A 26,989-nucleotide genomic window follows, 5' to 3' on the forward strand; every position below is an offset into this window, starting at 1 on the left:
ATGGGGGAGATTCCTACACCCGAGCCATAAATAGCAATAAGTCGCCGGGACCAGATGGTATTCACCCAAGAGTTTTGAAGGAATTCAAAAATAAAATTGCAGGTGTACTAACTGTGGTATGAAACTACCATGTAAATCAGTCTCTGTACCAGATGACTGGAGGGTAGCTAATGTAGCTAATAATTTTTAAAAAGGCAATTACAGGCTGGTAAACCTAACTTCAGTACCAGGCAAACTGGTTGAAACTATGCCAGAGAACAGAATTATCAGACAATTAGATAAACACAATACGTTGGTGAAGACTCAGCACAGCTTGTGTAAAGGAAAATCATGCCTCACCAATCTATTAAATTCTCTGAGGGAGCCAATAAGCACGTGGACAAGTGTGATCCAGTCAATATAATGCACTTAGATTTTCAGAAAACCTTTGTCAAAGTCCCTCACCAAAGGCTGTTAAGCAAACTAAGCAGCCATGGGCTAAGAGGGAATGTCTTCTCATGAGTTAAAAGACAGGAAACAAAGGGTAGGAATAAATGCTCAATTTTCACAATGGAGAGAGGTAAATAGTGGGGGTCCCCCAAGAATCTGTATTGGGACCTGTGCTGTTCAACATATTCATAGATGGTCTAGGAAAGGGAGTGAACAATGAGATGGCAAAATTTACAGACAATACAAAATGAAGATAGTTCAATCCAAAATTGACTGCAAAGAGTTACTAAATTGGGTGATAAAATGGCAGATGGAATTCAGTGTTGATAAGTGCAAAATAGTGCTCACTGGAAAACATAATCCCAACTATACATACAAAATGATGTCTAAATTAGCTGTTACCATTCAAGAAAGAGATCTTGGAACCATCGTGGATAGTTCTCTGAAAACATCAGCTTGATGTGTAGCAGCAGTCAAAAAAGCTAACAGTGTTAGGAACCCTTAGGAAAGGGATAGAAAATTAAACAAAAAAAATCATAATGCCACTCTATAAATCCATGGTATGTCCACACCTTGAATACTGCATGCAGTTCTGGTCACTCTATCTCAATAAAGAGATATTAAAATTGGAGAAGGGCAAGACAGATGATTAAGGGTGTTAGAACAGCTTCCATTGAGAAGAGATTAAAAAGACTGGGACTGTTCAGCTTAGAAAAGAGATGACGAAGGAGGGATACGGTAGAGGTCTATAAAATCATGAACGGTGTGGAGAAAGTGAATATGGAAGTGTTTACTCCTTCACATAACACACAAAGTAAGAGTCACCTGGTGAAATTAATAGGCAGCAGGTTTCAAATAAAAGGAAGTACTACTTCACACAACGCACAGTCAGCTTGTGTGGAACTTGTTACCACAGCGCATGCTGTGAAGGCCAAAAGTATAACTAGGTTCAAAAAGTAATTAGATAAATTAATGGAGGATAGGTCCATCAATGGCTATTAGCCAAGATGGTCAGAGAAGCAACCCCAAGTTCTGTGTCCCTAAGCCTCTGGGGGTGCATCTACACTGGACTAAAAGGGCTGTGGCTAGCACGGGTCAGCTGATTTGGGCTGCAGGGCTAGAAATTGCTGTGTAGACATTTAAGCTCAGGCTTGAGCCTGGGCTCTGGAAACGTACCCTGACTGCCGCCGGCTGGGACTGGACAACTGGGAACGGACCACTTGATGATTGCCCTGTACTGTCCATGGTCAGAGACAGGATATTGAGCAAGTAGAGTTGTTCTTATGTTCACATATGCAGGGAGTTGCCAGATCAGATCACTAATTCATCTAGCAGTGGCCAGCACCAGATGCTTCAAAGAGTAGTGAAATCTATTTAATGTATCTAGGGTCTCAGCTAAGGCCCATTAAAGTTAATTGTTCAATGCTGTAGTAGGGCTTCTTTAGTGGCCTTAACAGGTGATCTGTTCATGACCTGAAACATGAAGTCAACTTTCCTGGCATTCTAGTTTAACTCCTAAAATTATCTAAACTTTGTATTACAATCCTGTTTTAACTATTGATCTCAATAGCTTCAATATAATTCCTAAGTGGCTGTATGATGCTTAAAAGATTTTTTTCTTTTACTCTTAATTGTATTGCCATTTAATTTAAAATGTCCTTTCATTGCATAGTGTTGGATAGGGTAAATAATACAAACATGAGCACCTGATAGTTTTTCACAATACTTTTGTTTTACAGGCCGTGTTCTTATCCTCTTTTACTCTTTTGCTTTTCATGCTAAATAATCAGTATCTCAAATTGAAATGCAAGGGATTGCACAGGTATAACTGAGGGCAGAATAAGACCCAGACTGATCTGAAAACTAGCTGAAATGTTTTCAGATAGCTTTAATCGGTTCATTTTTCTGCTCTTCCAGATGTGTTTATACCAATGCCAGAGAACTTATTAGTAAACTTAAATGAAAACAAAGAGGTAAGACCTGTCTTAAACTGTTTAGGTGACATTCAGGCAATATGAAGTGCATTTGATAACTTGTACAGTACTTAATGAAATAATGTACTTAAATCACACTTGTCTGAATTTCTTGTCTACTTATATTACAAAAATTACTGTAACTGAAGTAAATGGAAATATTTTGTTCAGTTTTACTTTGTGCATTTAATTGCGTTGTATGTAATTAGTGTTGCTGTTTCCCCTGTGTAGTCAGCTAGTTTCTCTGTGGAGACTCATCTTTCTTTAGAAAAACAAACAAGCAAGCAGAGAATTGCCAAATCACTTTTAATTGGTTACATTTCAAGTTAATGGTGGCCTTTAAATATCTTAGGTCTCTTTATTTAAAGATAAGGGAATCAATGCGTGTCTCTTACTAGATGAAATAACTTAAAATAAGGGCTGTCGATTAATCGCAGCTAACTCATGCGATTAACTCAAAAAATTAATCGTGATTAATCGCAGTTTTAATCACATTGTTAAACAATAGAATACCAATTGACATTTATTAAATATTTTTTGATGTTTTCTACATTTTCAAATATATTGATTTCAATTACAATACCGTATACAAAGTTACAGTGCTCACTTTATATTTATTACAAATATTTGCACTGTAAAAATGATAAACAAAAGAAATAGTATTTTTCATTCACCTCATACAAGTATTGTAGTGCAGTCTTTTTCGTGAAAGTGCAACTTACAAATGTAGATTTTTTTTGTTACATAACTGCACTCACAAAAAAAAAATACGTAAAACTTTAGAGCCTGCAAGCCCTCAATCCTACTTCTTGTTCAGCCAATCGCTAAGACAAACAAGTCTGCTTACTGTTACGGGAGATAATACTGCCCGCTTCTTATTTACGACGACACCAGAAAGTGAGAACAGGCGTTCACGTGGCACTTTTGTAGCCAGCATTGCAAAGCATTTAATGTGCCAGATATGCAAAACATTCGTATGCCCTTTCATGCTTTGGCCACCATTCCAGAGGATGTGATTCCATGCTGATGATGCTCGTTTAAAAAAAAAATGCATTAATTAAATTTGTGACTGAACACCTTGGGGGAGAATTGTATGTCTCCTGCTCTGTTTTACCCGCATTCTGCCATGTATTTCATCTTATAGCAGTCTCGGATGATGCCTCAGCACATGTTCATTTTAAGAGCACTTTCACGACAGATTTGACAAAATGCAAAGAAGGTACCAATGTGAGATTTCTAAAGATAGCTACAGCACTCGACCCAAGGTTTAAGAATCTCCTTCCAAAATCTGAGAGGGACGAGGTGTGGAGCATGCTTTCAGAAGTCTTAAGAGCAACACTCCGATGCCGAAACTACAGAACCCAAACCACCGAAAAAGAAAATCAGCCTTCTGCTGGTGGCATCTGACTCATGATGATGAAAATGAACATGCGTAGGTCTGCAGTGCTTTGGATTGTTATTGATCAGAACCCGTCATCAGCATGGATGCATGTCCTCTGGAATAGTGGTTGAAGCGTGAAGGGAATAAGAACCTGTAGCGCATCTGGCACGTAAATACCTTGCAATGCCAGCTACAACAGTTCCATGTGACCGCCTGTTTTCATTTTCAGGCGACATTGTAACAAGAAGCGGGCAGCATTATCTCCTGCAAATGTAAATAAACTTGTTTGTCCGAGCGATTGGCTGAACAAGTAGTAGGACTACATTTGTAAGTTCAACTTTCATGATAAAGCGATTGCACTACAGTACTTGTATTAGGCGAATTGAACAATACTATTTTTTTTGTTTTTTACAGAGCAAATATTTGTAATAAAAAATAAAGTGAGCACTATATACTTTGTATTTTGTTTTGTAATTGAAATCAATATATATGAAAATGTAGAAAATATCAAAAAATATTTAAATAGTCTTTTTTATTATTGTTTAACAGCACAATTTAATCACAATTAATTTTTTTAATCGCTTGACAGCCCTGCTTAAAATGTTGGCAAGTTTTGCCATATTGAATTCCTAGGTTTTTGTGCTAGGGATCTTGTTTTATTAGAAGCGGTAGGTTATGGAATACTGTAGAATGTCACTCTAGGTAAAACCTGAGAGCTTACACATGGACACTTGGTTATGGTGGCAGTTCACATACCTCCAATTAGTTTGGAGCAGATTTGGTACTTTCTTCCCAGGCATTGTTGGATGAGAGTAATACATCCACTCTGCTCAGAAAGGAGCATGTGTGTATCAACACTGAATGTGAGTAGTAGATGACAGACTAGGAAAAAGTGAATTATTTAACTTTGAAAAGTTGCTTTGGTCACCTGAGGCAAAATGTTCAAAATAACTCTTAATTAGTTCCTACAGTTTTGGAAATGCTAAATTTCAAGTGAAAAAGTAGAGGTCAGATAGAAAGCCAGATTTTAAGAGGCCTCAATGCTGGCTGGGTGCTGTAAAACAGCAAACTACCCTCACATCTTGTTTTAAGGTATTAAATGTTACTTTTTTGCGTATGTATTTAATTTATCTCTTTAATACCTGCAGTACTCAATGTTACATGCATAATAAATAGCCTGTGCAACAGAGGAGAAATCTCTTCTGAAACGTTTTAATTCTGAGTAACTATTTACTTTATATCAGCTAATTCAAGATTTACTGAGGACCTTGCCACAGATGTTTACCAAATCCCTGGAAACACAGAGTGCTCTAGGACCTGCGCTGCAGGCCGCCTTCAAACTGATGTCTCCCACTGGTGGTCGAATTTCAGTCTTCCAGACACAGCTTCCATCTGTAGGAGTGGGATCACTGAAATCCCGAGAAGAACCTAACCAAAGAGCATCTGCAAAGGTTACAAAAACACTCTTAAACACAGATTATGAAAATTTACAATCCTGTTGCATGAGTTTATATAAATTTTGAATGGCATGGTTTGGATTATCTTAGTTTTATTGTAGTTCTGTTGTGAGAGCTGACATTCTTATACTGTATTAATCAAATGTTACTAACAAGGAAACCTATAAACCCAGAGTAATGCTCTGATTTTGAAAGATAATGAGCACTCAGAACAGCCATTGAAGTCAGTGTGAGAGATGCAGTGAGCATCCCTGAAATTAGGTCACAGGAGTGTGTGCCTTTTGGAATTCCTCTTTTCTATTTCCTTGTATTAACAGGACATACATCTTACACCATCCACTGACTTCTATAAGAAGTTAGCCTTGGACTGTTCAGGGCAGCAGGTTGCAGTTGACTTGTTCCTTCTTAGTGGGCAGTATTCTGACTTGGCTTCATTAGGTAAGTCATTATAAGCTGCTTTTTAAGATTGTAGCTTCGGTGTTCTACGGGACACTGTGTAATGCTAAAAAAAAAAAAATTAATTTTGCTCTTTCACTTACGCATATGCTACCATTTTAATGTAATGGTTGGTATTGGCAACCATGCCCAAGAGGGCTACCTATGAGATTGCATGTTCCCCTATCCACTGTTTGACATTTCTATGGGTAGAGATTATGGTATTTCATTTTAGGAGTTTGAGGACAAGCTAACTAGCCTGTTTTCTTCTTACCTGAGGGCTGAGATTTTCTCATCTCTTAGACCATTGTCAGGACTTGTTCCCTATTACTAGACAAAAATCAGAGTTCTAGAAATATTTAAACAAAGTCCTGTTTAACAAATAGAAATATGTTTAAACTATCTGGATATAATCTCATCATTTCCAGATTCTGAAAAGCCTCACTAGTGTGGGCCGTGAGACGACTTCTTAAAAAAAATTAAAAATTGGTAGCTATATCCTTGTATGGCAAAGAGTTCATAGCTCAGTATCTGATTGTGTCTGTTGGCGGCTCAATGACAGAGTTCTGTTTACAAAACTTGACCCTTTTCCCCCTAGATCGTGTCCTACATTTGTACAAAGAGGATTTCCCTTTGTTCTGGACATAAACATATGTCAGATACCATGGTGATAAGCACAGTATAAGAACCTGAATAGGGTGAATAGCAGGGGTGGGGAACCTTTTTCTTACCAGGGGCTATTGACCCACAGGAAAAATCAGTCGTGGGCTGCGCACAGGCTTGGGGTTTCCCCCTGCATCGGGGCGAGCTGCGGAGGCTCGGGGCTTCTGCTAGGCTCCGGGGTGGGGCCAGAAATGATGGATTCAGGGTGCAGGAGGGGGCTCCGGGCAGGGGGTTGGGGTGTGGGATGGGGATGAGGACTCCATCTGGGGGTACAGGCTCTGGGGTGGGGCTGGGGATGAGGGGTTTGGAGTGCAGTTGGGGGGGTTGGGCTGGGGCCAAGGGGTTTGGAGTGTGGGAGTGGACTCAGGGCTGGGGTAGGGGGTTGGGGTGCGGGCTCCAGGAGGGAGTTTGGGTGCAGGAGGGGGCTCAGGGCTGGGGCAGGAGGTTGGGGTGTGGGGTCTGGGAGGGAGTTAGGGTGTGGGAGGGGATTCTGACCTAGGGCAGGGGATTTGAGGTGCAGGCTCCGGCCGGGCGGCACTTACCTCAGGTGGCTCCCGGGCGGTGTTGCACTGGAGCTAAGGCTCCCTGCCTGCCCTGGCTCCTCGCAGCTCCCAGAAGCGGCCGGCATGTCCTGCCCCTAGGCGGAGGGGCCAGGGGGCTCTGTGTTGGGTGCACTGCCCATGCCCACAGGCGCTGCCCCCACTGCTCCCATTGGTCATGGTTCCCGGTCGATGGGAGCTGCGGCGCTGGCACTGGGTTCAAGGGGCATCATGTGGAGCTTCCCTGTTCGCCCCTGATTCTAGGAGCCGCAGGGACATGCCAGTCGCTTTTGGGAGCTGCACGGAGCCGACTGCACTTTTAACAGCCTGGCAACCCTAACTTCTCCCCGCAGCAGGGTGAGCCAGTGCTCGCAGCTCCAGCACCGCAGAGGGGCGCCGGGGCTTGGTGCTTCCGGCCCATAGCGCGGAGACTTGCCACGGGCCACATGAAATTAAGTAGCGGGCCGTAGGTTCCCCACCCCTGCTGGGTAGGATGGAATTTCACGTTGAGATGACTCCACCCTTAATGCATAATGACATTGTTAGTGAGACATAATATTACAACTTCCTTCTGGTTAGCATGATAGTTTCCAAGACGCTCTTCCCCCTCGACTTGTAGGAGTATTTCAAAGAATTACTTTGATTCTGGAATAAGGTGCGAGTCATCTGAAAGAATTTATTTTCATTCTTACCTCTCAATGTATGATGGAGTAAACACCTTTACAGGAGCAAGCTTTGTTACCATTTTAATTACTTTCTCACCCCCAACGTATCCTCTGATTTCTGTTCCTGAGTGGCGTGGTACCATCTTTCCTTTAGACCAATTTTAAATCCATTTCACACTTTATAACCTTCATAATCTAGTGAACATGCAAGTTATTGGTCACATCTACACATTATATCTAGGCCTATACCTGTGTAGAATAAGGTTATTAATGTTAAACTGTTCATGCTTGTAAATAAATTTACAAGGAGAATTAGGTTATCTGAACCGATATTTTAAGACCGCAGCAACAACTGTTGGTTTGAACTCCACCAACGCACATTTTCTATTCTAGGCTGTATATCGAGGTATTCAGCAGGAAGTGTGTATTACTATCAATCTTACCATCATCAGCACAACCCTGTCCAGGTGGAGAAATTACAGAAAGAGCTGAAACGATACTTAACTAGAAAGATTGGCTTTGAGGCCGTCATGAGGATAAGATGCACCAAAGGTCTGAATAGAATCTTTTTTGCATAGTTTATTATTTAAAAATGATTTATTGGTATTTTGTTTTTATATAATCCTGAATGAATAGTTGGCAAATATGTACATGTAAAATCAGGCATTATGAATCCAACTGTACAAAAGAAAGCAGAATTAGTAGAACGGCACAAAAGAGTTTATCTATCAAGGTGCAGTGGTGTTTAGGATCAGTATCTATGGCTTGCCAAGGCTAGAAATGGGTGCTTCGTTACCATGTACTTCCACATGCTCCTCAAGCAAAAATAAGGAATTCACAATTTAATATTCCTGCTACATGGTTTACTTTCAAAACTGTGTCCTACCCTGTGGTTAAACCAGAAGCCTGATTTTTTTTCAATTTTTCATAAGCTGAGAGGATAAAGGGAACTTTTTACTGTCTTGTACCTCCATCTAAAAATTATAAAGAAGCAACAGAAAAGCATTTGAACAGTGTATTGTAACAAGGCTCCTGTACCTTGGGTCTAACTGAATTCAACGTCCTGTATTTGTAATAGTGCTGTTGATTAATCACAGTTAACTCATGCGATTAACTCAAAAAAATCGTGATTAAAAAAATTAATCGCAATCATCACAGTTTTAATTGCACTGGTAAACAATAGAATACCAATTGAAATTTATTAAATATTTGGGGATGGTTTTTCTACATTTTCAAATATATTGATTTCAATTACAACACAGAATACAAAGTGTATAGTGCTCACTCTGTATTTTTTATTACAAATATTTGCACTGTAAAAAGATAAAAGAAATAGTATTTTTAATTCACCCCATACAAATATTGCAGTGCGATGTCTTTATCGTGAAAGTGCAACTTACAACTGTAGATTTTTTGTTTCGTTACATTGCACTCAAAAATACCAGTTATGTAAAACTTTAGAGCCTACAAGTCCACTCAGTCCTTGTTCAGCTAATCGCTAAGACAAACAAGTTTGTTTAAATTTACGGGAGATAATGCTGCCGACTCCTTATTTACAACGTAATCAGAAAATGAGAACAGGCGTTCGCATGGCGCTTTTGTAGCTGGCATTGCAAGTGCATTCATAAAACATTCTTCAACCACCACATCCAAAAATATTTAAATAAATGGTATTCTATTAATCGTGCTGTTAAACAATAATCGTGATTAATTTTTTTAATTTGCTTGACAGCCCTAATTTGTAACCCTTTTAGAACTAAACTACTGATTCCCAAGGGTAGTACTTGTATAGAAAAAGTACTTTACTGCGCTGTATATAGTATTTTCCCTTAAATGACTGATCCTATCATATATTCTATACTAGAAATATCAGCGCATTGTGACTTTCAGCCTCAAAGAGTTAAAGAAATTTGGAACATTATTAATCTTTGAGATGACTCGTATTCTGAGTGCTTGGTAGCCATTGGCTTTAGTGCATGCTACAAATTAATATGCAACGTGCAATATTTAAATTTACTAAAGGAACTGTATTTTGAAAAGGGTTTGTCCATAATCTAGAGTAGAACACAATCTAAAAATCAGGGCAACTATGTAATCAGTTCATAGTTCACATTAAATGGCAAAAGTAACATTAATAAAACCGATTACATGGTTTTTCCTTTCGTAGGTCTTTCCATTCATACCTTCCATGGGAACTTCTTTGTGCGATCAACAGACTTGTTGTCTTTACCCAATGTAAACCCGGATGCAGGATATGCTGTACAAATGTCAGTAGAGGAAAATCTCACTGACATGCCAGTTGTTTCTTTTCAGTCAGCACTACTGTACACATCCAGCAAAGGTAAGAAATGTAAACAGCATTGGCTGGTACAATGATATAATATGTTAGCTGCCATTGTGTGTAAATTCTTAAATTATAATCTAGTTTGCTTGTAGTAAGTAAATAACTTCAACTGCTTCTTCATATCCCCAATAAGAGAGGGTAGAGTACAAACATGCTAGCACACTCATTTCTCAGCTGCTGTTGGTGATAGTGGTTATTCATTATTCAGCAGCTGCATTTCAGGGGCTTACAGATTTGCTGAAAAACTTGCTCTAATCTGAAATGGGCAATTTTAGCCCAGAAATAAATTGGCCAAAGATAATAAATTGGCTGCTTAACAGGTGTTAATTTAAGATACTTGTGTGACAAGTTAATGGTGTGTAAAATCCATTTTATAAGTTATTTATCTAAAATATAGACTAATTGCTTTTGGTAAATTGAGCAAAAAAGATACTCTTAAATAAATTGACTTTAAAAATTAGAGTTACTGCAAATTTTAGTGTACAGGCTTCATTTTTGCTACATTTGTGATCCTCCCCTCCTCTCCCCTCCCAAAAAAAACACAGTTTAGATAATGGTGTGGAAAATGCCATTTGGCAACTACACAGATTTATTTTCTCCCTATAGGTGAAAGAAGGATTCGAGTCCACACTATGTGTTTACCTGTTGTTACAACTCTGAATGATGTCTATCTGGGGGCTGACGTACAAGCTATTACAGGGTTATTAGCCAATATGGGTAAGCATGATGCTCTTTGATGTACATGTGTAAAATATCTAAAACTTTTGAGGAATAATCCTTCAGGAAGGAAGATTACAAGGGAAGTATCCTATCTTCTGAATGGTTGAAGGCACTTCGCCACATGATTTACAGCTCCTCTGATGTGTGAGGACATCAGTACAACTGTATGTTGTCACCTTGTTTGATATGGCTTTAGAATTCTGCACATCAGAAGTTAGAGCAGCAATTAGGACTCCTGGATTTTTTTATTCTGGGCAGCACCATTAATGTTCCCATCCCTCTAGGCCTCTTGAAGGCACAGTAAAGCTCCATTAATGTGTGCTTGTAACCATCTTAAGATCCTGAGATGAGGAGCTATAGAAGTACACAATAATACGTGTCAGTAATTCCTAGAAAAGAAATAGGGTATAATTAGCTGTTAAACGTCTCTCTCTCTTTTGCTTTTTAGCTGTGGACCGGTCCGTTTCTGCTAGTTTAAGTGATGCTCGGGATGCCTTGGTGAATGCTGTAATCGATTCACTATCAGCTTACCGCTCTTCAGTCCTAAGCATTCAGCAGCCTGGTCTGATGGCTCCCTATTCCCTACGACTCTTTCCACTTCATGTACTGGCTCTCTTAAAACAAGTAAGAATGAAAATAAAATCTTTCCAGAGAATGTTATTTTTATATTCAGTATGTCAGTCTGAATGATGTATAAGTAAACATTTCAGTGAGATGATATTATATATGTAGGGTTTTGCCAACATTTGAAGGGGGGTGATTTCTTCATTGGTTTAGATCCAGTTTAATTAAAACCAGCCTTCTCTCCATATACTGTCACAGGAATTGAGGTTGTTCGGCATTTAAGATAACCTCTTCTGGTATAAATGGAACCGCTCTGGAACCAACTTCTTGTCTCACTTCTCCAGGCCCTGGATTTGGTGATTTCTTCTCCTCTCTCTCTCTCTCTCTCTCTCTCTCCCTCTCCCCCCCCCCCCCCTGCAAGTACCACTGCAAAGCAAGACTTGCTTGTTCACCTAGGCTTTCATTGGGGCCAACTGTAGTAGAAGATGGCTTGGGTGTCTGTCAGCCACCAACAAAGGGTTTTTTTAAAGTTATCATAATATCTAAATGTGACAAGTTACATATGTATAGGCTGTGTTTGTGTACTGTATCTAGAGCTTATGTCAGATGCATTTATCATACAGCTTCAATTTTTATGAACAATGTGGGGAGGTGGTATAGTTGTGGCGTGGAGTGTGTCATGACAGAAAGAAGGGGCCTCTGTTCCATGTATAGAGCTGCAGCAGTGTAGGATGGGGAGTATGGTGAAGAATAGCACCAGGGAGGTGGAGCTAGAGGGCAAGAAGTTTGGGTGCCTGAGAGTGCATTGGTATTGAGGCAGAAGTGGGCAGCCAAGAGAGGAAGCAAAGGAAAGTGGGAGCAGGGAGTAATATGGGGAGACTTGCCGTGATTGCCTGATACTCCTGACTGCTAGCCTGGGGAACATGCAGCAATTGCTGTTCAGTGTGGCTTTGAGGAGCTTCGCTCTGTGTGCTGCTGACAAGGCAAATCTATACACCAGCTTAATATGGGGTGTAGAGCAAGAGCTAAGTGCTAGCTTTCAAATAACTGATCTTTCCCTTTTCTAACAAAGGGGTTTGCAGCATTCCTGAGTCTTGTCTACACTATAAAAGGGAACAATTTCTGAAAATGGCTTTCAGCCGTGGGTCCCCCTGAACTAGTATAGAAAATGGTTAGTGTTAGGATAGATGGTTTACTCTTTCAGAATGCAGCATGATCAAGACCTGGTGGAATCATCTCATTCACACTTTCTCAAATGGTACTAAAAACCCTTGTCAAGTCTATACTATGGCTGTGTTTATGCTGGGGGAGATCTGATCTCTTTAATATAGACAAAGTCAAACACTTGAATGGTTTTCAATACTTGTTTGGGATGGGATCCTGCTTCAGCAGCAGTTCAGCTGTGCATTTACCAATGGAGTGCATTTACCATTAAGTCAGAACACCTCTGACAGAGATGTGCATTAGAGCCGAAGGATTAAGCATAACATGTCTTTGGATTGCGATTTTAAAGTATCATTATGTAGCTTCTTGAGACAAAGTAGTAAGCTAATTTTATTAAAAATCCATCTTAATATGTCATCATTCCAACTCCACTCTTCAGAAAGTGTTCTACAGACATAGGACCAACATATATTACAGTATGTTATGTCAGTGGTTCCAGAGTCCAAAGATACACTGCTTGAGTGATTAGTCACAAAGTTGTTTGCATATAAATAATATACGAAACTTGCTTTGAGTACAGATAATCAATTAAGAAATGCGGATAAATTAAGTAGGGGAGGTCACTGTAGTAATGAAGACTTTTTTATTATATTTTGAGATCAAAATACTTAAGGCTAAATTTTATGTGGGACTCAAAATATTTCTTAACGTAGTCTAGTGCTTTTCACTTGCTGACTTTGAATTAATAAATTAAAATATTTCAAATACTGGTTTTATTCACAGAAAGCATTCCAGACTGGGACAAATATCCGTTTAGATGAGCGTATTTTTACTATGTGTCAAGTGAAAAACCAGCCCCTAATTTTCCTCATGCTTATGACCCATCCCAATCTGTACAGAGTTGACAATCTCACAGATGAGGTATGAGTTTTTTTTACTTACTACACTTGTTCTGTGGTTGCTTGGTTCCAAACACCTTTATTTGTAGTCATGAATATGTATTGCATAGAAAACCCTTTAAATAAGAACTGTATTCTTCAAGGTATGTAGTCTGAGAGCTCACAGGCAGTCACAAGGTTAAAAGTTTTAAAGATACATCAAAGCAACCTATCCGTTAAAGGCAAACTGATAGGACAATTCCTTGGCACTTTAATTAAGTCACATGACATGAATCATGCATGTGTGTGTGACTATTAAGAAATTATAAAGACTGCCGCACTAAATTGCCACTCCATGTAATCCAGACTTATTCTAAATCAAGTTTTGCAGCAATAACTTGGAAGCAATACATTCATGAATTATAAATCGTGAGATGAGGGGTAGTTCCAGTGTTGGATTGCATTTCAGACTAAGTTGAAATGTGTAAAAGTTTACAAATACTGTAAACCATACATACATATAAGATGTAGCTCCATTATTTTCCAGGTTGTCTGTTGGGGGTGGTATAGATGGGCTCTGGAGGGAACATGTGGCTAACACCCCACTCTAGACACGATGTGGACTGGATTCTTTAGACAACCATTTTGAAAAATGTAGCTAGCATTCTGATTTGAAAATCGTCTATTACACTACAAAGCACATCCCCTTAAAAGGGGATATGCTGCAGCAGGAATGATGTGTTTCATACTGTTGTACAACTTCCTTTTTAAAATAAGTCCTGTCATTAGTTCCGTGAACAAGTATGTGTAGGAGTTACTCAGTGCAGGCAGACTAATTCTGTACATCCAGACTTTGAAGCCTAACATAACTGTATGAAGTTTTCAGAAGAGAATCAATTTCAATAAGACAAAATAGACTGATTTTTTTATAATAAAGTATGTTGTATCTGAATTTTAAGAATATAAAAGTCAGACCTCAACAGATGATGATGCTGCTGCACTTGGGTGCAAGGGGTATAATTTGTCCTTAATTGTTTTTACTAATAAAAATGTATTCCACTTGAATATTTTTCATTCCCGTCTGCCTTTTTTATCTATATATCTAGAGGCACACTTACATTGTAGCAATTTTTCTCTTTAGGGAGCCCTCAACATCAATGATAGAACAATACCTCAGCCACCCATTCTCCAGCTGTCCGTGGAGAAGTTGAGTAGGGATGGTGCTTATCTTATGGATGCTGGCTCTGTAAGTTAAAATTTTATATGAGCTTGTGGGTTTTTCTGAAGACTACTGAGCACTTTATATATACAGATGAGTATAAGGGTGTATGTATTGCATAGATTAATGCTGTCATTATCGGACTGTCTTGTAGGTAATGTTTATGTGGATTGGAAAGAATTGTGGACAGAATTTTATCAGCCAAGTCCTTGGAGTTCCAAGTTATGTATCAATACCACAGAATATGGTAAGTGCTTGCTTTGGTCTTAAATAAGACAAATAACTTTTTAAAATATAATATATCACCTGTATAAGCTAAAGAGCCTTTTAGAATTGTAGCTGATTATAATTAATTCCAGTTTCAGGAAAAGCTCACTTCCCCCATCATATGCCACTCTTCCTTAGGTTCCCCACTTAAAATAATCTTAATCCAGCTCTCTCACCATGAAACCACAATAAATAGAAGTTGATAACCATCAGTTAGATCCAGTAAAAGTCTGAGCAGATTGAGAATATTGGGACCAGGAAGGAGAGTGCGTTAGCTCACCAGCCCTCAGTTGCTGGAAAATTCAAATCCTAGTTTAGGTCACAAGTGAAAATGAATCTGTTAATGTAGTCCCAGTTCTGACAGCCAAAAGCCATTATTCAGTTTGGCACAATTGATAGTTTGTTCAAGGATGATCTGAGACTGAAATTGCAGTGGTATGTGGAACAGCTTCATACTAACTGTGCCTGCTTTATGCCTGATTACGATGCTTGGCCCTTTTCATTAACACTAAATTAACTCTGTCTCCTAAAGGCTGTGTGTGTTATACTATGTATTAATGATAACTTTTGTCTAATAGACGCATCTTCCAGAACTTGAAACAGCTGAATCTACCAGAACAATAGCTTTTATCTCTTGGCTGAGAGAGCAAAGGCCATTCTTCCCTATACTGTATATAATAAGGTAAGTTCTTTTTGACAACTCTAATACACAAGTATGCATGGTCATACTTGTATACATGCCTGCATAGTCATGTCAGCCACTGTAGTGACATATTTTATACTGTATTGCCCTCACACAAGATTTGTAAGAGTTGCGCATAGTGTGAATTGTAAATGCTTGAAAACCTGGCATGTGACTTTAACTTTTCTTGTTTTGTCATATTTTAATTTGTGGAGGTTTGATGCTTTCTCAGGGCATCCAGAACTGTAAGTCACCTTGTTACCCTTCTGTCTCAGCAAGAGATTTATTGGTGCTATACTGTGTGACAGCTTCCTGCCACCCCTGTCTGCTAGCTAGCCAAACAGACTCCTCAGGACTCTGCCACTCCAAACTTTGCCTTGCAGGCTAACTCTTGGTGTACTTCAGTTCCTGAATCCCCTGGAAGAGTGTTCCTCTGCAGCATCCAGGCTTTGTCACTATATGCCCACAGAAATACCAAGTCCACTGTCTCCAAAGAGACAGAATACACACCAGGCTATTAGCTCAACTGAGGATGCACACCTTACTTTAGTATAATAGCACTGAGATGAATTTATAATAAAACAAGAATAAGTGATACTAAGCAGATAATAGAAATAGAAAATGGTTACAAATAAACAAAAGAATAACATGCTTCTAAAAGTCTGCCTATAACCATAGCAGGCTCAAAGCTTTGTTCTCACCTACAATTGCTTTTCAGCATCACCAACCCACATAGTGGGGGATCCACCCTTCATAGTTGCAAAGAGCGCTGACCTCTTTGTTCCCTCAGTGATGGATCACAAGATGCCCTTTTGCTTTTCCTTATATTCCCCAATGTTAATTGTCTTTGTCTCAAGAATCAGGATGACACCCTGGGGTTCAGACTGCGGTCTCTTCCTGTGTGCTAACACCATGCTTTTCCTCATCCTCCTGATAACTGGTGTTTACTGCAGATACAAATAAATTGCCCATTGTCTGTGGCATCCCCATGCTCAGTTTACATTATAGACAGGCAAATCAATATTCTTCTTCGAGTGATGGTCCCTATCTGTATTCCACATGTTGGGTGCTCATGTGCCTGAGTCCAGAAGTATTTTTTAGCAGTGTCCCTTGACCCGCAAATGCATGGTGTGTCCCCTCATGCTCTCAGTCAAGTATATAATCGGTAATGCAGGTCAACGCCTCTCCAGTTCCCTCTTACCGTCGCATGGCCTGAGTCAGAACCACTGTTCCTTTGTGCCCTTAGTTTTGCTAAGTCAGTGACCACTCCTCGTTCAGTGTATATAGTTGTACATAGTTGTATATTGTCATTTTAGTGATAGATAAGTTAGTGTAGTTTTTCCCCCGTTTTGGGGAACGTGTCCCATCCCATCCCCTCATCTCCCCCCAGGACTATACCCTGGATTCTGGGATTTAAAAACTGTCTCCTGCCCACACTCATTCTATGTGAACTACAGGCCTCAGCAAGTAAAGTCCTGCAAGTCCTTCCCTCCCCGAACCCAGAAACTCAAAGCTTTGACTCCGTAAGTAGTTGATGGAGGAAGCCATGGGACAGAGGGCGTACTTGGATCTGGGACCAGCGGAACCCCTGGTACAGCAATTGTCACTGGTGGTGAGCGCCCCTCTGAGCACCTCGCATGCCCTGGATCCATCGGTGCTGAAGACAAAGAATAAGTCCCGACATGAGAGTAAAAAACACTCTCACGGGCATAAGAGCATATCCCTGTCGTGGACTCCTCCTAAGTGCAGCATTTCCTCCTCAAGCCAGGCCAAGTCAGGTGAGATGTTGTGCGCAGATCCATCCAGACCAGCGCCCAAGCTTCTCCACGTGGAGGGTACGGCCAGGTGCAAAGAAGATCCAACAGTACTGATTACTGCCCTGGTATCCACGCATCCAAAACACTCACCGGCACGTGCACTGCCCGTCCTACCGGTGCCTCTGTGCCTCCCAGATAGGCCAGCCCCGCAGATGCTGCCTGGGATCTCTGGCATTTCCAGAGGCACACCACAGACTCCTGGACATCTGAGCCTTTCTTTTCGATGGAGGAGCTGATCCTTCAATCTCCACAATCTCCACTCCTCTCCGGACCCCCCACTCCAGAGGACAAAGCTCTACTGCTGCTGCCAGAGAAGCCTGTCCCATTGCTGCATTGCAGCCCTCCGGAACCGTCTTCGGAGTCCGAGGAGTTCTCTGAGAAGAACCCTTGTTTTCTCCGATGTCCTGCTGAAGTCCAGACTTGCGGCCCAGGCTGCCTTATCCCCCAGCATATGATCCATCAGCAGAGGCCTGTACTGCTACCCGTGGGGCCCACCACATCCCAGGGACCCTTCTTTCTGACCATAATGGGCACCCGTGGATGCAAGGCACCATCACAGGCATCTTATCGACCATCCCCCATTCGCCCAATGACACTATCTGTCTATGAGGAAGAGGCAGACATTAACCGTTACCGCCAGCTCTGCCGGTCCCCACTGTTGCTTCATCATTGCTGGACGAGGTGCTTATTCCTCTCTCACTCTCGAGGCCGGATGACCATCACCAGTACCAGGACTTGCTCCAGAGGGTAGCAGCAGACTTGGGTATTCCATTGGAAGAGGTCCAGGACCCACATCAGCTCCTGGACATTCTCCAACCCCGATGTGCACAGTACTTATAAGTGATGCAATAAATATTTTACTAGCTAAATGAATTAACAAAACCCTTGAAGACCCAACTACCTTGATAGTAAATCTCTACTAAGTAAATGTGAAAGGCAAGGAAGCTAGGACTGTTAACAGAAAATTTGTTCTTGGCACTGGGATGGTTACTCTAATAGACATATCACTGCGAGAATTTCTTTTTAATCTGCTTAATCACACTTCCCAGTGGAAAGCGAAAACTGCTTTTCTTTCCTTTCCCTTTCTTGTTTGAATTCCATTGCATCTGACCCTTTTCCCTGGACAAGTTAAGAATGAGGTAAAATAAAAGGCTCATTAATCAACCGTACCAATAATAGCAAATTAAGAAGGCTTGTAAAGGGGCCCTCTCAACCCATTAATGAGGCCATTCTTCAACAGGCACGGGCAATATGGCACACTCCTGCCTCCTGTGCTGCCACACCGAAGAGGGCAGCGAGGAGATATTTCATGCCTGCTAAAGGGGCAGTGTCATCCTTCCCCCCTCTTCTTCCCCCCTTTCCTCCCCGCTTTCGTCCATTCAGCAATAGAGCGGCCACGCTAGCACCCACAGAAGTCTGCTCCCCCAGATAGGGAGGAAAAGAGGAGGGACCTAGGCAGGAAAGTGTATTCCTCAGCAGGACTACAGTTACGGATTGCAAACTACCAGGCGCTGCTATGACTTAATAACTACAACAAGCTAATAGAGTTCAAGGACAAGCTCCCACCAGACCAACAGCAGCAGTTCCAGGTGCTGGTAGACCAGGGGTGACTGATGGCCAAGGTGGGCCTTCAGGCTGTCTGTAGACATGGCTGACATGTCCTCTTGCTCTCTAGTGACCGGGGTCATTATGCACCAGGACTTGTGGCTACAATCGTCTGGCTTTTCCAGGGAGGTCCAAAATACAGTTGAGGACCTCCCCTTTGAGCAAGTTGTTCCATGAGAAGATGGATGAATCCCTTCATGTGCTGAAGGACTCTACGGCCACACTACAGTCCCTTGGTATATACACCCCGGCCCTGAGACACAAGCAGCAGAAACAACCATTCTGTCTGTGACCATATACTCCTTACCTGGCCTACTACCAATGCCAGCAGGACGTGCCACTTAAGTGGCACCGCTTGCAACAGCCACGCTTCCCTGCCTCCGCCACAACCAATTCTTTGACCCTTTCCCAGCAGCAGCCAAAACCTCAGTTTTGACTTGCATGTCGATCCCTTAACCTTCCCCGATGCCACTGCAGTGCCTCATATCATCTATGGGGGCCATCTTGCCCTATTTCCCCACAATTGGGACAAGATCACCATGGACATTTGGGTACTGGAGAACATCCACCATGGATACTCCATAGAATTCCTCTCATTCCCACCTCCTTGATTCCTCCTTCCCCTGGACTTCTCCTGGGGATCCATCCCATCAATGCATTCTCCAAAAAGAAGAGAAAATCTGCATCTGGAGAGGGCCATAGAGCCTGTCCCACCTCAATGCAAGGGAAAAGGCTTCTACTTACCATACTTCCTCGTCCTGAAGAAGGGTGCCGTGTGCCATCCCATTCTAGATCTTCAAGTGCTAAATACCTTTTTCAGAAAATCCAAATTCTGCATGGTAGCGCTGGCTTAGATTATTTCTTCCCTCCCCCAAGGAGCCTGGTTCACAGCTCTCAACATGGACACTTACTTCAATGTAGATATTCACCCGCCCCACTGCAAGTTTCTCCATTTTTGGGTAGGACACCAACACTACCAGTTTCAGGTCCTCTTAGGGTGACCAGATGTCCTGATTTTATAGGGACAGTCACGATTTTTGGGTCTTTTCCTTACATAGGCTCCTATTATCCCCCACCCCCGTCCCGATATTTCACATTTGCTGTCTGGTCACCCTAGGTCCTCTCGTTTGGTATAGCGACAGCTCCAAGAGTGTTCACAAGTGTCTTCACTGTGGTAGCAGTCCAAATGCACCGCCTCTGCTGCTCAGTATACCCCTACCTTAACAACTGGCTCCTTGTGGTGCTTATCGTGCCAGGAAGTAGCTGCCGCGATCCTCACCCTTCGCATGCTATTGGCATCTCTAGGTATTTGTATCAACAAGGAAAAGTCAGTATTGATACCTACACAGATGATACTTTCTCAGAGCACGTCTTGACTCCATCACAGCGAGAGGTTTCCTCATGGTGGACTACTTCGCAATACTTATGTCCATCATCGTGGACCTGCATCATAGACCTCACACCACGGTCCGCCTCTCTCTCTCTCTTCTCCCCCTTCCCCCTCCTTGGCCATGTGTTGCCTCCTTTCCATCTACAGAAGCAGCACAGACCATATGCTGGTCATAATCATAGTTCCCCGGACCATGGTAGCGTCACTCATGTGGTGGGCCAATCCTCCCAAGATGATGATCAGCACCCCCTTCACCCTTTCCATATCACAGGTCACCATCACAACAGATGCCTCCCTCACGGGTTGGGAAGCCCACCTGGAGCACCACATGGCCTATGGAGTGTGGATGCCACGGGAGGGCAGGATTTATATAAACGTGCTAGAGCTCCATGCAGTCTGTTCAGTGTGTCAGGCCTTTCTCCTGCTCATTCAGCCCCTCCACATTCAACTACTCTCAAACAACATTGCAGCAGTGGTGTACGTAAACAAGCGGGGCGGCGCCAGGTCTTCCTCCCTCTGCCCCGAGCCCATCCGCCTTTGTAACTGGTGCATCAAAAACAACGTAATGCTTCAAGCCACATACCTCCTAGGCACCCAGAATTCCCTGGCCGATGCGCTCAACAGGACTCTCTACTTCAATCACGAGTGAGAGCTACATGACGCCACACTACAGTACCTCTTGGAGAACCAGGGCACCCCTCAGTGGGACCTATTTGCCACCCTGAAGAACCAGAAGCTGCCCCTCTGTTGCTCCGTAGTAGAAATAGGGAAGAATTTGCAGGGCGATGCTCTCCTCCTCCCCTGGAAGACCACCTCTGTTACTCCTTTCCTCCCATTCCCCTCCTGCTGCAAGTTCTACGCAAGATTTGTTGAGACAGAGCCACTGTGATGCTCGTAGCCCCATTCTGGCTCTGTCAGTTCTGGTTCACAGATCTCCTCAGATTCTCCACCTGAATGCCGCTCTGCCTTCACACTCTCCCGGATCTAGTCTCATAAGATCGGGAGAATCCGGCATCCCAATCCCGGCCCTCTTCACCTCACAGCTTGGTATTTGGATGAGGGTCGAGGGTAGACCAGGCATGCTCCACCTCAGTGTGGCAAATCTTTACCCAGAGCGCCGGAGAGAATCCACCAGGGCATGCTACTGAGCAAAATGTAGATGCTTCACAGTATGAGCTCAATGTGACGGTCACTCACTGAGTGTGGTATCTGTACCAGTCGACCTAGACTACCTTCTCGCCCTCAAATGTCCGGCCTAGTCATCAACTCTGTAGGGCTGCACCTGGCAGCAATCAATTTCTCTCCCCCCGGACTGCACCTCAGTGTTTACGTACCCCACCACTGTCCACTTCATTAAGGCTTTACTTAACACTTTTCCACCAGTTCTGAAGCCCACACCCCCATGGGACCTTAATCTCATCTTCTCTGCCCTCCCAAAGCCACCCTTTGAACCACTGGCAACATGTTTACTCTCCCACCTTTTGATGAAAGTGACATTCATGGTAGCCAGAACCTCAGCCACGCAGGTCAGTGAACTCGGAGCCATGATGACAGATCACCCTCCCTCTCACCCTATATTCCACAAGGACAAGGTGTCCCTATGGCTCCACCCTAAATTCCTCCCAAAGGTAGTGTTGGAATTCCACCTAAACCAGTGCATCCACCTATCTGTTTTCTACCCCAAACCGCACACCTCCCCCACTAACAGGGTCCTACAATCCCTTGATGTCTGCTATGCACTGGCTTTCTAACTTCACAGGACTCAATTCTTTTTGCACATCGCTGAACAGTTCAAGGGTCAAGCCCTCTCCTCCAAACCAGTCTCCAAATGGGTCTCAGGGAGCATCTGTGAATGCTGCAAACAATCTGGCGCCTGATGGAGTCACAGCTCACTCGACATGAGTGCAAGCCACCACATCGGCTTCACTGGCGGATGTGTCCTGGCAAGACCTAAGTCGTGCAGCCATCTGGCACTCTGTCCACACGTTCACAACACAATACACTATTGCACAAGCGATAGCGGGCTAGGCTGTAATGCAGACCACGCTTCCATTGACATCCTCACACCCACCTCTGTACTGATCACTGCTCGCGAGTTACCCACGTGTGGAATACGCATAGGGACCATCACTCGAAGAAGAGAGGTTACTTGCCTGTAACTTCTTCAAGTGGTCCTTATCTGTATTCCACTACCCGCTCTTTCTCCCCTCTGCTTCGGACTACATTCCAAGACGGTAAGAGGGAGACTGGAGAGGCACTACCTATTATACCCTCGGCTGGGAGCATGAGGGGATGCACCATACAGGTGCTGGTCAGTGGATACTGCTAAGAAACACTTCAGGATTCAGGTGCATGGCACACCTGCCTACCTACATGTGCAATACAGATAGGGACCACACATCTCGAAGAACCTCCAGTTACAGACCAGTAACTTCCTCTGCCTTTGTCTAGGACAATTTGTTTATCAAGTCTGCCCCCAAAACATTTTAGGATTTTATTTCCAGCACACGACTCTTTACGCACCATCTGTACAAACATCACAGTGAGATTATTGGCTACCATGTCACCAGCTCTCATTTGATACTACACACGACACTCTTTACAGATAAATACTATGATAATAACGTATAAAGTGCCAGACCTGATGGGAGTTTACAGACGAGTGGGCCCTCTACCAGGTGGTATTGAGGGGCTCTTACATTATAAATGTAACCAGCTTGCCTGTGTTTAACATCAGACATTTTACTGAATTAAATGTGAACATTATCCAGCAATATTGTGGTATGAATGATTGATTGTGAGGCCTACAGTACTGGCTTTTCATTTACACTTCACCAGTTGATGCACTTATTTTTAAATAGCTTTCAAAATGCTAGTTCATCCTATAACTTTAAAAATACTGTACTGTAGAGGTTAGTGAATGTTTCATTTCACTCAGTCATTTTATTTCTATTTCTAAGGGATGAAAGTCCACTGAAATCAAGTTTCCTACAGAACATGATAGAAGACAGAACAGAATCTGCCTTATCATACTATGAGTTCCTCTTGCATATACAGCAGCAAGTGAATAAATGAACCACTGGGTTGTATGGCTCGCTTGCTTAACGAAAATTTCTGCAGTAAAGAACACTTGTGCTTGTAATATCTTTTGTTAAGTTTGTGGCCTGGTGCAGTCGATGAGAAGTTCTCACTGTGATTTCAACAAAGTAAAGCAAATAAAGGACCACAACTGAGAATCATATGTGCAACTACATAATATTGTACTTTTAAAATCAAAATATATTTGAAGAGGTTGGGGATCTTTAATTTGCTGCAAATTATGCTTTTACTGTAAGCAGTTGCAGCATGAAGTACATTTGCAAAGGCAATATTGAAGGGGTGAAATACATTTTGTAAAATGGAGTTCTTTGTTCAAAATGTATATTTCTGTAACTTTTAGTTTTGCTTTTTTGGGGGGAGAGGGGAGGGTTGCTGCTAGATTTAAAACCTCAATATGATTGAGTTGCAGGGAAATTATATTGTCTTATGATACAGTATATCCACTGATTAAAGATTGAACATTTCTTTTAAAAAAGAGAGCTACCTGGTACACTTAAAGTAGCAATGAAACAACTCATTGTGAAATGAACAAATGTTTGAAAAAAAAAATTATGAAAATTTTAGAATGTAACGTTCTAGAAATGGTTATGTTGGATAGGTCTAAAGGTAGCTTAAACTGGCCTAGCTGGATTGAGATAGACTGAAGTAATTTGTTAAAAAGCTTTTAAATGCATCAATATTCTTGTACCTAAACTGAAAGACAAAGTTGGCATAGCATACTGTGTAAACTGAAAACTATAATCAAGTGGTCTGGCAGCAAAAATGGGCTAAGACTGACACTGAGCCTTGTGTTTGTAGTTAAAAATAATGAGTTGGTCTTGTCTTAATAGTTCATTAAATGGCAGGAAAGTGGGGGAAAAGAAGGCAAAGCATAAAACCACCTGATCCTTTCTGTGCGTTACATTAGATTTCTGCTCTAATATAGGTTAACTAAATGTTAGGTCCATAAAATGATTGTTTTGTGAAATGAGGCTGTGGTAGCATTTCATCCTTAATTTATCAATATATTTTTGAGACAGCACTGAATATTTTGTTTGACATCTAAAACTGAATCCAAGCAGACGTAATAATTTTGCTCTTGAAATAAATGGAAAAAAACATATTGGTAGGAAGTGTTTTATAGTTCAATGAATATATTTAAAGTTCTCAGAAATCTTTTTTTTTTTATTGAAGCTATGTAACAAGCCTAATTCCAGGACATGTGTGCACACAATATACATGTTTTAATTTAACTGACAGACCTGCAAGTGCTACAAATGAAACATGGAAATTGGATTTATAGAAAGCTGGTATTCTTAAATGTAAGATGTGTAAAGTACATGGGAATTAAAGTACATTGGTTGGGGAGCAATCTGTAGATGACAGGCTGTTTCTCTTTATGTTGCTAGTCAATTTCTGCCCCTTATATGCCCATGGAAGAACTGTGATGTGGAAAAATTGTTTTATACTTTAATTTGCTTTTAGTTCATATTAATGCTCATACACTTATAGCAGACTTGCAAAAATCTCCTTGTTGGGGTCAAGTACTTTTCATTGATGAGTGAAATGTTTACTATAAAGATAGGCAAGTAGATATTGTGCCTAAGCTAGTAAACTTGTGAAGGTTTTGCAAAGAGGATTTAACAGGATCTGGTAGGATCACAGTTTCTGCAGCCATTCGTCTGCTTCTGCTCCAGTTACAGTGTAATTGACTGACAGGAGTTACCTCAATGCAGGGGAGAAGCAGCTGTTTCTTCATAGAAACATCTTGTGCAATTTGAGCACAAAAAAGCCACTATCGTTTGTGCTGATTTTTGTGGTGATTTCAAAAGAGCATTTTGGAACAGATTTACTTCTCCCAAAGATTATTTAAACACCCTGCCTGCTGTGTCTACATGACTAGTGGAAATGTATTTCCCAAAAGTTTTTTATAAGATTGTGCATTATCTTCAGTCAATGTGAAAATATATAGTAAGTACATAGGGGAAAATTATGTTTTAAAATTTACTCGATTACTTTATTTCTGGCTTCACTCACATTTAAATCCTAAATTTTTTATTTCTTAAATGAGAATCAGTCATTCAGACAACCACAGTTTTATTAAGTGGTACCTCACTCCAGGCACGTGATGATAAAATGTATCCACTAGGATGTTGGAAATCATCCATGCATCTCACAACAGACCCAAAGCCTTTGGTTTTTCGTACTATTACCACATACTTTGTCATTATATTCCATAAACTTACATTTTTAAATATGTCTGTTTCAGAGAGAGTGTCACTTGCTTTATGTAAACCAGGATAACAGTTATGAATGTCAGTCTACATGCCAATACAGTAATTAACAACATTTCAAGTTAGGATCCCTAATATTTTTCTCTGTGAAACTTATGAACGAGCGAGCAAATGAACCCATTTGAAGTAGAATGCTTTTGGAATGTCCATATTGTATTTAAGAAATAATCTGCAATATTGAATGTGTAGTTTAATTCCATGCAGGGGGGGACAAAACATGCTGCTTCAATTTGTATTACTCTTACATCATTGCAGAGCATACCGGTGTGTAAACTGCCTATGCCACACTTCTCACTGTATTACAAATGTCAAGAATAACTTGTTTATTTTAAGATCTTAAACAGGCAAGGGTGGTCCTGGTTGTTCTGTCTTAGTGTGACAACCCTACCACAGCACATATACTCTATTTTTCTAGTTTCTGAGGTTTAACTATTTGTTTGACACATTAATGTTAATTCAGTCAACATCAGTACCATCCATTTTAATTTGTATACATTATCTTTTATAATTTAATATATTTGAGTCTCAGTCTAAATAGACTATTTTGCAATAACTAGAATAAGATTTACATTTCTTTTATTCAGAGTTAATTTCTTAACAATTTATAATCAAAGATGCAGAATGGCTGTTATATAAGGGACCATCAAATGTGATTTTAAGCTTTTTGTTCACTATTAGGGATGTAATCCTTATAAATTTAATTTTGTAAAGTAGTGTATAATATTGTAATATTAAATCCTTGTTTTTCTGAAACTCAGACACAGATCTTCAGCATGAAGTTATAAATCTTGCCCCTTCTGAATCTGAGACAGGATTTACTTGTCCTCCTTTTTACAGTTTGTAATTTTCACTGTTTTATTCCTGTAAAAAGTCATTTGTAACACATGCAAATGCTTATTTTATCTGTGCTAATTTAAAAGATTTGGCTACTCAATAAAACTAATTGAAAGTGCTCACAAAAGTTCATCAGTCCTTTAATTAATAAACAGAAGTGGGATTCCATATTTGACCAATCACTGGGTGACATTTTTTCCCATTGGTTGCATTAGTAACTTCAGTAACAGTAATTGCATAGCTAAAGGAAAAAATTGTAACTTGCTAAAATTGTCAATCTGTAAATGGTACAAAGATTGGGGGATTTCATAGTTCAGGAGAAAAAGATGGAAGCATTTCTGTTATGTAATTGCGATCACTGGCAAAATTCCACTTTGTTACTGCACAATATTTATAATAAACTTCAAACAAGGAAAAATCAGATGTACTGGCTTTTGCACCGAGGCATTTGATGACTGTCACTGTACATTTTTTTCTTAGGGTAAAGCAAGTGTTTTGGGGACATAATTAGTAGCTCCATCTCCAGTGTGCAGCATGGTGGCAGAAAAACTTAAGTATTGACAAATGCAAAGATAACATACATAGGAAGGG

The 26,989-nt window shown here is 41.1% G+C and overlaps 1 protein-coding gene across 2 annotated transcripts in view; it reads left to right on the forward strand.

The window, feature by feature from the left end:
• The window catches only part of SEC24A (SEC24 homolog A, COPII coat complex component), a 50,898-nt gene extending 24,382 nt beyond the window's left edge, over positions 1-26,516 (forward strand). For both annotated transcript variants that reach the window (XM_026659357.1, XM_026659358.1), the window contains exons 12-23: positions 2,347-2,402; positions 5,028-5,234; positions 5,558-5,678; positions 7,936-8,094; positions 9,710-9,883; positions 10,493-10,603; positions 11,055-11,230; positions 13,118-13,255; positions 14,354-14,458; positions 14,586-14,678; positions 15,277-15,380; positions 23,153-26,516. In XM_026659357.1, coding sequence (XP_026515142.1) covers positions 2,347-2,402; positions 5,028-5,234; positions 5,558-5,678; positions 7,936-8,094; positions 9,710-9,883; positions 10,493-10,603; positions 11,055-11,230; positions 13,118-13,255; positions 14,354-14,458; positions 14,586-14,678; positions 15,277-15,380; positions 23,153-23,267 — 1,559 coding nt within the window. In that variant the 3' untranslated portion in view covers positions 23,268-26,516. The remainder of the gene's footprint in view (positions 1-2,346; positions 2,403-5,027; positions 5,235-5,557; positions 5,679-7,935; positions 8,095-9,709; positions 9,884-10,492; positions 10,604-11,054; positions 11,231-13,117; positions 13,256-14,353; positions 14,459-14,585; positions 14,679-15,276; positions 15,381-23,152) is intronic.
• Positions 26,517-26,989: the final 473 nt, after the last annotated feature.

The sequence above is a fragment of the Terrapene carolina genome, unplaced genomic scaffold, assembly GCF_002925995.2.
Source record: "Terrapene carolina triunguis isolate 2854851 unplaced genomic scaffold, T_m_triunguis-2.0 Scaffold629, whole genome shotgun sequence".
NCBI lineage: Eukaryota > Metazoa > Chordata > Testudines > Emydidae > Terrapene > Terrapene triunguis.